General features: G+C 47.1%; 1 protein-coding gene across 1 annotated transcript in view; it reads left to right on the plus strand.

Annotated features, from left to right (window-relative positions):
• Positions 1-4,535: 4,535 nt before the first annotated feature.
• LOC149277543 (potassium channel, subfamily K, member 16-like) overlaps positions 4,536-12,187 on the plus strand; it is a 52,170-nt gene continuing 44,518 nt past the window's right edge. The window contains exon 1 of the mRNA XM_089502747.1: positions 4,536-4,781. Within this exon, the coding sequence (XP_089358873.1) occupies positions 4,536-4,781 (246 nt within the window). The remainder of the gene's footprint in view (positions 4,782-12,187) is intronic.

Here is a 12,187-nt window from a genome sequence, read left to right on the forward strand (position 1 = left end):
GCCATCTGGATTCAAACCTGTGATCCTTTGCTTGTTGGGCTGCTTACACCACCAGGTCTGTAACACGTTCTTTTTCCTCGCCTAGGGAATATGATGCCTATCATCTCCTGACTCACAAATACTTACATGCACCTACGCTAACACGATACATGCCCTTTAAAATTATGCATTGCTAACACTATATATATATATATATATATATATATATATATACACACACACACAAAGCAACTATAACAATACATACTTACACTTTAACACTAAAACATGTAATCGCGGCGGGAGTCGTCGTCACGGGGAACTGGTCCCGGGTGTCAGGTAGGCCATATCCCCGGCCTCGATTTAGCCGCATACCACGCTTGGCAAAAGCAGGCGCTTTCCTCGTGGCGGGGGGGTGTGGTTACGCCCCGGAGGCCGGAGATGGACAGACAGAAGAGGCCAATCAGGAGGGGAGGAGGAGGAGCCTGCCTACCGCTCCCATACCAATTACCATGCCCAGGAGAGATGACCAGGTGTGCCCAGAAGGGGATCAGGTGTGCAGGGGAGGAGACCAGGTGTGCAAGGGAGGGATCTCCAATCATAGACACTATAAAGACCCTGCAAATCCTACACTAGTTGCTTGCTAGTTGAGCTGTGTTCCTTGTAGATACCCTTTGACCTACTACTTGAAGATTTCGTGTTCCCTGCTTGACTTTCTGGTAATTGACCTTTGGCTACCCTTTCTTGGATTCCTCTACCTGCCTTTGCCCCTTTATTTGGAACTGTGACCACGTTTATGAGACTGCGCTGCCTACCTTTTGACCTTGGAATTGTTTGCTGGACTACGGTACTGTTGTTCCATTTGTTTGGACTGTGTGTTTAAATTGCCTTATTCATTAAAGCCTTTTTGTCACCTGATCCTGCGCTACGCTCCGTCTCTGGTTCTGACAAAACTAGCAAGCCATATGGAGCCTGCAGGAATGATGGAAGCTATCCAAGCTTTGACACAGCAAATTGCCATTATTGCCCAAACCTTACAAGGGGTACAAGACCACCAATTGAACTTACAAAACCAAGTACAAGCCTTACAGGGGGGGCCCCTTCCTATTCCAGCGGGTCCACTCCCCGTTCCACCCATGGAGCAACCAGGAGGAGGTGCTGCAGCAGCTCCAGAGCCGCAGGTACCGCTACTCGAAAGATTCAATGGAGATCGCAGTAAATACCGAGCATTCACTACATCATGTGAAATGTTATTTGTACTCAAACCCCGAACTTATGCGACTTTGTTAGAGTGAGAACCGCTATTTCCCTGTTGTCAGGAGGCCCCCTAACATGGGCCCAACATCTCCTACAGACTCAATACCCTGCATTGGACACTAGGGTCCAATTTCGCCAAGCCATGGACGTTTTATACGAGGATCCCCATACCAGAGCTACTGCCGAAGTGGCGATCCACAACCTACGCCAAGGTCGCTGGCCTGTCGAGGATTATATCACCGAATTCCGTCGCTTATCCGTCGAAATAAATTGGAATGAACCTGCCCTACTTTACCAGTTTCGGTTAGGCCTAGCCGAGGCCCTCAAGGATGAACTAGCCCGAGTAGAGACCCCTAATACCTTGGAAGCCATGATACATACGGTAACACAAATGGACAGAAGACTCCATGAAAGGAGAGTGGAACGTACACCTGTACCAGGATGGACCACTCGTACCCCTACTCGCCCACAGACGACCACAGCGGGGTCTCCTTCACCAACCGCATCAGGGGAAGAACCCACGCAGATCGGGCTAACGAGGGGACCCTTATCTGAATCTGAAAAGGCTCAAAGAAGGAGAGACAATCTATGTATGTACTGTGGAGAACCAGGACACATTGTTCGTGACTGTACCAAGTTAGCAGCCAGAGGTAAGACCACTCCCCTGCTTACTCCTGTCTTACTGAGTGGTACCTCCCGTCATTTATCCATTTCGGTCTCGTTACAGTGGGAAAATAAAGAAACCTCAACCACCGCCATCATTGACTCAGGAGCCAGCGAAAGCTTTATGGATATCACGTTGGCCCAGACCTTCAAGATCCCTACCCGTCCAAGATCCAGTCCACTAACCGTCCAGCTAGTAGATGGAAGATCCATTACATCAGGTCCTGTTACCCTAGAGACTGTTCCTATCAAATTATACAGTGGTCCCGGACATATCGAAACTATCAGCTTCAACCTCGTTCAGTCTCCTCTGTTTCCCCTGATCTTGGGTCTACCGTGGCTTCGTCAACATGACCCCATCATTCGTTGGTCATCTGGAGAAGCTACCTTTTCGTCAGTGTTTTGTCAGCAACATTGTCTCTCGTCTTCTCTTATGGCAACAGTTCAAGGAGAACAAGGGACAGAAGCACCTAGGATACCCAGTCCGTACCAAGAGTTCAGTCAAGTATTCGATCCCAAAGAGGCAGAACAACTTCCACCCCATTGACCTTACGACTGCCCGATCGACCTTCTTCCAGGAGCAGCCATACCGTTTGGAAAGATATTCCCACTCTCAGAACCTGAACTAAAGACTCTCAAAGAATACATAGAGGAAAACCTGCACAAAGGCTTCATTCGACCTTCCACCTCGCCAGCCGGAGCTGGAATATTTTTTATTGAAAAGAAAGATGGAGGCCTACGTCCCTGTGTGGATTATCGAGAACTCAACCACATAACTATCAAAAACAAATACCCTCTGCCCTTAATCCAGGAGCTGATGGATCGACTCAGAGATGCTAAGATCTACACCAAGATCGACCTTCTAGGAGCATATAATTTGGTCCGTATCCGCAAGGGGGATGAGTGGAAGACTGCTTTCCGCACCCGATATGGCCATTATGAGTATCGAGTCATGCCATTCGGCTTATGCAATTCCCCTGCCACCTTTCAGCATTTTTTGAACGATGTTTTCCGGGACATGTTGGATACCTTTGTCATAGTATACTTAGACGACATTTTTATTTATTCTCCCACTCTCACAGAGCACCGAGAACACGTCAGGGCGGTTTTACAACGTCTCCAGCAACACCACCTATATGCTAAACTGTCTAAGTGCATTTTTGAGACTGATAGAGTGGAGTTCTTGGGGTATGTACTCACTCCCGGAAAGATCGGGATGGATCCTAGGAAAATCACCACCATCCTTCAATGGCCAGTACCTACCTCCGTGAAAGCAGTACAAAGGTTCATAGGCTTTGCTAACTTCTACCGCAGATTCATCAACAGTTTCTCCCATATAGTACAACCAATCACCGCCTTAACCAAGAAAAAGACTCCGTTTTCATGGAACCCCAAGCCCAAAAAGCCTTTGAGACCTTGAAACAACGCTTTACGACGGCTCCCATCCTGATGGTCCCGGACCCTCAGAAGGCTTACTATTTGGAAGTAGATGCGTCCGAAAGTGCAGTGGGTGCCATCCTGTCGCAGCGTGATGGTGAGAAAGACTCTTTACATCCTATCTCATTCTTCTCTAAACGACTGACTCCTCCAGAGACCAATTATAGTGTTGGGGACCGAGAACTCCTGGCTATTAAGATGGCTCTTGAAGAGTGGCGACATCTCCTTGAGGGGGGCCATCCATCCAATCACGGTGTTCACGGGTCACCGCAACCTTGAATACACCAGGAAAGCCTAAAGACTATGCCCTCGACAGGGCCCTTTTCTTCACGAGATTTCAATTGCATATCACGTATCGTCCAGATACAAAGAACAATAAGGCTGATGCCCTATCTCGTTTGTACGAATCAGTCGCCAAACTCCCCACCACAGATACCATACTACCACCAGCTCACTTTCTGGCGCTTCACTCTTCGGTGGTAGAAGAACTTAGAGAACACAGTCGAGTTCTGGGCAACACCCCGGAGACTTCCTCCTTACAACCCGCAAATGGACTGTTTTACCGAGGGCAACAAATCTACGTTCCCCCTTTGACGCGAAACACCGTCCTTCATTACATTCATGATCATTCCCTGGCAGGACATGGCGGCCAAAGACAAACATTAGAACTAGCTACTCGATCGTTTTGGTGGCCTACCATGAGACGAGACATACAACAATACATCCGTTCCTGTTCTACTTGTGCTTGTTCCAAGGGAAGTAACTCTCCACCCGCCGGTCTCTTGCAGCCTCTCCACGTTCCAGAGCGACCCTGGCAGGACATAACCGTAGATTTTATAGTGGACTTACCTTCATCCCAAAGACACAACACCATCATGGTTGTGGTGGATAGGTTGACCAAAATGGCCCATTTCGTACCTACCACCAAATTGCCTACCTCCACGGAAACGGCTGATCTGTTTATCAACTTCATATTTCGCCTGCATGGTATCCCTTGTTCGATCCTATCCGATAGAGGGGTCCAATTTACCTCCAAATTCTGGTCCGCCTTCTGTAGAGGATTACAAATCAAGAGACGCCTGTCCTCTGCTTACCATCCCAACACCAATGGCCAAACAGAAAGAATCAACCAGATACTGGAGCAATACCTTTGGTGTTATGTGGCGCATCAGCAGGATGACTGGTTACAGCTGTTACCCATGGCGGAGTTCGCTTATAACAATCACACCCAGAGATCTATCGACATGTCTCCTTTTTGGGCCAACTATGGTTACAATCCGTCTTTTCTCATCGATTTACCCCCAGCCCGTAATACCCCACCAGTTGGTGACCGTCTTCAGATACTGCAACAGATCCTTCCTATATTAAAGATCTCACTCCGCAAAGCACAACAAGACCATAAGAAGTATTACGACAAACACAGAAGTAAACCTCCTTCCTATCAAGTAGGGGATAAGGTGTGGCTCTCCTCAGCGCACATCAAGACTACAGGTCCTTCAAAGAAATTGAGTCCACGGTTTCATGGGCCCTTTCCCATCACTGCCCTTGTAGGTCCTGCTGCAGTTCGTCTACAACTTCCTCAATCATGGCGCATACATCCCACTTTTCACGTTTCTTTGATTAAACCATGGGTTCCAGAGTCAACCACCCCCACCTGTTAGTATGGATGGATCAGAGGAGTTTGAGGTTGAAAAGATCCTGGATTCCCGCATTTCTAGAGGGCGTTTGGAATACCTTGTCTTGTGGAAAGGTTATGGTCGCGATGAATGTACATGGGAACCTCACTGCAACATACACGACCCTGCGAAACTCAAGAGGTTCCACCAATCACATCCAGGGCGTCCTGATCCTAGAGACGCCCGGAGGTCGTCTGTAAGGAGGGGGGGGTGTCAGGACCGGGGTCCGTTACCTACCTCGCAGCGGCAGTCGTCGCGGGGAACTGGTCCCGGGTGTCAGATGCCTCGCGGCGCGATCGCTCGTCCGCGAGGTAGGCTGTATCCCCGGCCTCGATTTAGCCGCGTACCGCGCTTGGCAAAAGCGAGTGCTTTCCTTGTGGCGGGGGGGCATGGTTATGCCCCGGAGGCCGGAGATGGACAGACAGAAAAGGCCAATCAGGAGGGGAGGGGGAGGAGCCTGCCTACCGCTCCCATACCAATTACCATGCCCAGGAGAGATGACCAGGTGTGCCCAGAAGGGGATCAGGTGTGCAGGGGAGGAGACCAGGTGTGCAAGGGAGGGATCTCCAATCAGAGACACTATAAAGACCCTGCAAATCCTACACTAGTTGCTTGCTAGTTGAGCTGTGTTCCTTGTAGATACCCTTTGACCTACTACTTGAAGATTTCGTGTTCCCTGCTTGACTTTCTGGTAATTGACCTTTGGCTACCCTTTCTTGTATTCCTCTACCTGCCTTTGCCCCTTTATTTGGAACTGTGACCACGTTTATGAGACTGCGCTGCCTACCTTTTGACCTTGGAATTGTTTGCTGGACTACGGTACTGTTGTTCCATTTGTTTGGACTGTGTGATTTAAATTGCCTTATTCATTAAAGCCTTTTTGTCACCTGATCCTGCGCTACGCTCCGTCTCTGGTTCTGACAGCGATATGAACCGGCAACCCTTCGCACATCAAGCGAGGCATATTACCATTACTCTATCAGGGAATAGGAAGCGATGTGCCGCCATGACCCTGTTTTCTCCTCACTTACATTTACTGACATATACCCTCTCTAAAACATTACATACACCCTACATATATACACACAGCAACTGTAACAATATATACTCACACTAACACAATAAAGGAGCCTCAAACACTAGATACAGAAATACCAAATATAAATAAATATATACACTGCAAAATACTTACACGCAATAAAGAAGCCATTGGGGTCTGAACCAAAGACCCCTCACATGACATGCAAGTCACATTACTTCTACGCCATCAAACAACTAGCGTTTTGCAATATGTATATGACCCTGTTTTCTCCTCACTGACATATACTAACATATACCCTCTCTAAAACATTACATACACCCTATATATATACACACAGCAACTGTAACAATATATACTCACACTAACACAAAAAAGCAGCCTCAAAAATACTAGATACAGCAATACCATATATAAATAAATATATACACTGCAACATACTTACTCAAATAAATAGCCCTTTGGGGTCCGAACCAAAGTCTCCTAACATGACAGATAGGTCACATTACCTCTACGCCATCAAACAACTGAGGTTTTTCTATGGATATATGACCCTGTTATCTCCTCGCTGACATATACTATTATATACCCTCTCTAAAACATTACATACACCCTACATATATACACACAGCAACTGTAACAATATATACTCACACTAACACAATAAAGGAGCCTCGGAAACACTAGATACAGCAATACCAAATATAAATAAATATATACACTGCAAAATACTTACACGCAATAAAGAAGACATTGAAGTTCGCACCAAGAACGCCTTATTTATCAAGAAGGTCACATTACCGTTACGCCATCAAACAACCAGGTTCTTTGGGATATCACCATAGATATATGACCCTGTTTTCTCCTTATTGACATAAACTATTATATAACCTCTCTAAAACATTACTCACACTTTAACACGATAAAGAGCCTCTAAAACACTAGATACAGCATTACCATATATAAATAAATATATACAATGCAACATACTTACTCACAATATATATGCCGGGCAGGTCGCATTACCATTATGCCACCAGTCAACTGGGGTTTGGATTTTTCAATACCATATATTAAAAAATATATATATAAACAACAACTATATAAACAGATTCTAAAACTTTTCACGATACAGGTCCCAACAAGGTTTGAACTAATGATCATCTGTACGTTAGGTAGGTCACCTTACCATTAAACCACCATGTAGATGGGGCCAGTCCTCAAACGTGGAAAGATGATGCCTGATATATTTATATGCACCCTAAAACAATACATACGGCCACTCTACCAACATAGGTATTGTAGGGGACAGCTCACGCATGGGGCGGCAATGACAGTTTCACACAGGTTTCCAACGTAAATGCATGTTTATTTAGATGTTGTAATCACAGAGCACCTTGTAAACAAAACAAACTATAAGCCTGTCCGGCTCTAACTAAACAGCAGGATACCTCTCTAGCAGCCTAAGGTCTGACGCAAAGCAAAGTAACCAGTTTTGTATGGGGTAAAGCTTCATACCTGGTGGGCTGCAGCGCTGGCTGTAGCTGCTCCTTCATTCAGTGTCTCCCTCCCTCTGAAAACCTAACAGCCCTTTCTTTTAAGGCCTCCTCCCCAGTAACGAGCTTAGGAAGCCTCACCTGAGAGCACCTGGGATTGCTACCAGGCCTGGCTGAGGTAACCAGGTGAGACATATATCCCATCAACCACTCTCCCATACACTTTACCACAGTATCTATACACACACGGCAATTATAACAATAATTGCTAACACAATACAGAAGCCGGCAGGATTCAAAAAACCTAGGTGGTACACTTTACCATTACTCCACCAAGCATCTGGACTCTGGTTCTCTCCATGGAAATATGATCCCTGCCTGCTCCTGACTCATACATAACCATGTGCACCCACTGTGAAACATACAGCCATTATCAACCATATAGATATACAGTAACTGTCACGCTATGTACTTACACATACATACATCTACCTTTAAGGCAAACACCGTGAAAGTAATTTGTTTGTTTCAAAAAAGCTTGTTTTCAGTAATCTTTTAAAATATGAAAACTGTTTATTTCATACTCTCACTCAGGTGCTCCCAATGATGTCATGGGCCACAGTGATATTAGGAACTATGTGTTTTTATATGTATTTAATTTATGACTAATATGTTTTTTTTTATATATATACCTTCAAAATGCAAGGTAAAACTGACCATGTCCAGTGTGCTCAAAAATGGCACCGTGAAATATGGGGCTGGTATTCAATTATTTCCAGGGATGATTTTAATTCCCAGTCCTGCCATGAATTAGATAAAGGGATGTCTCTGTAACAAAATAGATGAGATGTCCTCTCCCACTGTTCTTCTCTCTTGAGCTTTGCAATTCCTGTTCGCTGACAGACAGATATCTCTCATAAAGTCAGAAATTACAAAAAACAGGAAAAGGAAAAAACAAATGTCATTAGAAAAAATTCCCCCCTCCTGTTAGCTCACTGAGCTCCTCCTCCCCCATTCTTCCTTTTTGTTTACTCTCTGAATTGCTCCTCCAACCATCCCCCCCGTTCGTTCCCTAAGCTGTTTGCTTTCTGATCTCCCCCTCCCTCTTTATTCCATCCTGTTCACTTTCTGAGCTCCTCTCTCATTCTATCTTCCATCTTGTTCACCTTCTGATCTCCTACCCCCACTCTTCTTCCTTCCTGTTCAGTCTCCGAGCGCCCCCTACCACCGTTCTTTCCTCCTGTTTGCTCCTTAAGCTCCTCCCAATGTTTTCACCTCCTGTTCGTTCTCTGAGCTCCTTCTATCACTGTTCTTTCCTCCTGTTCACTCTTTGAACTCCTCCTCTTACTTTTCTTCCCTACTGTTCACTCTTCGAGCCCCTCCTCCAATTGTTCTTTTCTCCTGTTCACTCTCCATGGTCCTCCTCCCACTGTTCCTGTATAGGAGAAAGGTATCTCTGTAACAAAATAGATGAGACGTCCTCTCCCACTGTTCTTCTCTCTTGAGCTTTATAATTCCTGTCCGCTGACATACATATATCTCTCATAAAGGAAGAAAAAAGGAAAAAAATAATTTCATTAAAAAAAAATCCTCTCTCTTTTTAGCTCACTGAGCTCCTCCTCCCCCCATTCTTCCCTTTTGTTTGCTACAAAGGCGAGATGATACGTGGGAGAACACTCAAAGCCGCAAATAGTAACACATGAGTGGGGAGAAAGGGGACACAGTCAGATGTCGCAAACAAGTAAATTTAATAAAAGCAAAGAGAAAATAACAAAAGACAAGCTCAGCAAACTAACCAGATCAGCAGTCAACATAAATCCAATAGAACCCCATACCTAGTGTCTCCAAGATCCTACACTCGGAATTTGGTGCCATTGTACACCATGCGTTCTCAGAACAACATAAGATAAACTCTGTGATCATTTTTGGGTTCTAGTTTGGTGCATTGACTTGATGCCCTACAAATTTTAATTCTTATTCTCAACTTGACATGGTGCCTCCACACTACAAAGCCTGTTGCCTTCCATCCAAGGTCCACTGATGGCTACCACAAGGTGGCTATACAAGTCCTCCCAGTTAAGCTTAGTTAATGATTATCCACAGGGGAACTGAAATCCTCTGGGGTGAATGTGATGGAGACCCATAATTGGACTGAGTAGATCCGCCTTTGAGATCTTCCTTGCCGTGAATGCTCAGTTGCTCACAAGTTAATCCTCTGTAATTCTCTCCGCAAGCACTAGTGAAGATGTAATGTAGCGGTAAAACAGAACTCAGTTTATTGAACACAGCACAGATATTTATACACACCACACGATATGATTAGGGGTATAATCTCATCAAACACCAGACAGCCCGGCAGTGCCATACACTTCTATAGTCAATAATGCCCACCCGGCAAAGAGTCACTATTTAGGGGTTGTCACGGAGCTGGCTAGTCCGACCGACTGCCTCCGCTGTCTTGTGCTCCCTTAGCCTGGGACAACACACTTTCCCCGGTTCCCCAGTCACTAGCCGAGACTCAGTGTAGGGTAAAATCAAACGAAGACTGATTTATTTTGGACACACAGGACTGGATATATCCAGCAAAACACACATTAACATAAAACAAGATATTGGGACACAAACCGCCCCCTTAATCTGCCTCTCAGAGACAACAGGGGCAGTAACGGGATTAACAATACAATAGGTGTGTGTGGGGGGGAGACTGATTTATACAACATTAAACATCAAAGAATGGTGGTCACTCCCTGGTGGCAGATCCTGGCTGTCTGCTGGAGATTATCCCCTCAGCCAGTGATGAGATGATACTGCTGGGGGTAGCCACAGAAGTCTCTACAAACCCAGGGCCCATAGTCAATAGGGAGGAGGCTGGCAGTCAGGCTTCTCCAGTGGCCCCAGTGATGGAGGCTTCCGTCACAATTCTTCCCCCTCCGAATTGGACTGACATAGGATGAGACCCCAAACGGGTTGACTCCGTAGTCAGTCAGTTTATTTGGCCCATCAATGCCCTCCCAAAATTGTTGCTCCTGCTGCTGCTGGAAAGATGGGCCGGCTGCGCCATCTCCCGGGTACCGCTGGGGAGGGATGCCTCCTGCATCCCCTCCCTGGTGCTCCTGCTGCCGTTGAGGAGGGAGTTCAGGTTGATCCGGTCCCAGAATTAGGTTCTGCCGCTGGGGAGATGGACCGGCTGTTCCACCTCCCTGCTTCTGCTGGGGGGGCAGGTTGGCCGCTGTATCTCCCTGAATTCCTGCAGCTTTGGTAGGTGCTGGGCAGAGGCCAGCGATGCTCTTCCCTGTTGCCAGCACTTCAGCTGGCGTTAGGGCATCTTGTGGGTCGGCCTGCCGCTGGGGAGGGAGGGCCGCTTCCTCCGCTCCCGGACATGTGAGCTGCCGCTGGGGAGAAGGGCCGGCTGCCGCATCTCCCTGGATCCCTGTAGTGATTGCAGGTGTGGGGCAGAAGCCAGCAGCGCTCTGCCCTGTTGCCAGCTCTTCAGCTGGGACTAAGAGATCTGGGCAGACTGCCCAGCATTCTGAGGACCCTGTTGTGGAGACTGCAGTGTTATCCACCCCTCTTGGGTTAACATCCTCAGACAATAAATCAAATAAATCCCCAGTCTCTGGTTGTGGTGTAAAGTCGCACAGCTCCAGTATTCGATCTGGATTAGCTGCCCAGCATCCCTGTGACTCAGGGGTGGAGACCGCAGTCCCATCCACCCCGCCTGGGTCAACATCCTCAGCTGACCACTCAATCACATCCACAAAATCCACACAATCCCTGGACACTGGGGCATTCTGTTGAACGCGTTCGAACTGTTTTTTATACGCCTTCTCCAGTTCCCACTCCTGTGTAATTAAAAAGTCTAAATCACTTTTAAGTTCTAGTGCATCTGGGAGGTCCCACTCCCTGAAATCCCGGATGTCCTCAATCTGCCACTCCGCTGTGCTGCCGAAGTCCGGATCCTCCTGAAGACTATCCCATAATAATCCCAGGCCACCGAAGTCATAGCCCTCTGGAGAACATTCTTTCGCAGTTCCCCAATATGCTTGCTCTGTATACCACTGCAGAGCCCTATAGTGATCTTCCAGCTCTACCTCCTGTTGGACCAGCTTGTCCAATTCGGATACCCATTGCTCCTGGGGTTGCTGTCCCAGGAATGACATCCGTAGTTCCCGCTGGTCTCTAATCTTTTGTTCGGAGCTTGGAAGACACTGACCCCGGCATATAACAGCCCTCTGCCATACTGACCGTCGAACCACTTGCCTCAGGTTCTGGTATTGTTCTGTAGGCAGGGCAGTGGTGTAGCAGGAGAGGATGACCCGCAGCAGCCCCTGGAATTCTGATACCACATCCATGTCCTCGTCAAGGCGACCGAAGTCTGCCGTCCTGTCGGTTAATCCCGGTAGAAAGTAAGTGTCCCTCGGACTAAGAAGCAATCCCACCACTTGCCACCAATGTCACGGAGCTGGCTAGTCCGACCGACTGCCTCCGCTGTCTTGTGCTCCCTTAGCCTGGGACAACACACTTTCCCCGGTTCCCCAGTCACTAGCCGAGACTCAGTGTAGGGTAACATCAAACGAAGACTGATTTATTTTGGACACACAGGAATGGATATATCCAGCAAAACACACATTAACATAAAA

Source organism: Sceloporus occidentalis, unplaced genomic scaffold (genome assembly GCF_023333645.1).
Source record: "Sceloporus occidentalis isolate IW3139 unplaced genomic scaffold, rSceOcc1.0.p SCAF_210, whole genome shotgun sequence".
NCBI classification, from domain to species: domain Eukaryota; kingdom Metazoa; phylum Chordata; class Lepidosauria; order Squamata; family Phrynosomatidae; genus Sceloporus; species Sceloporus occidentalis.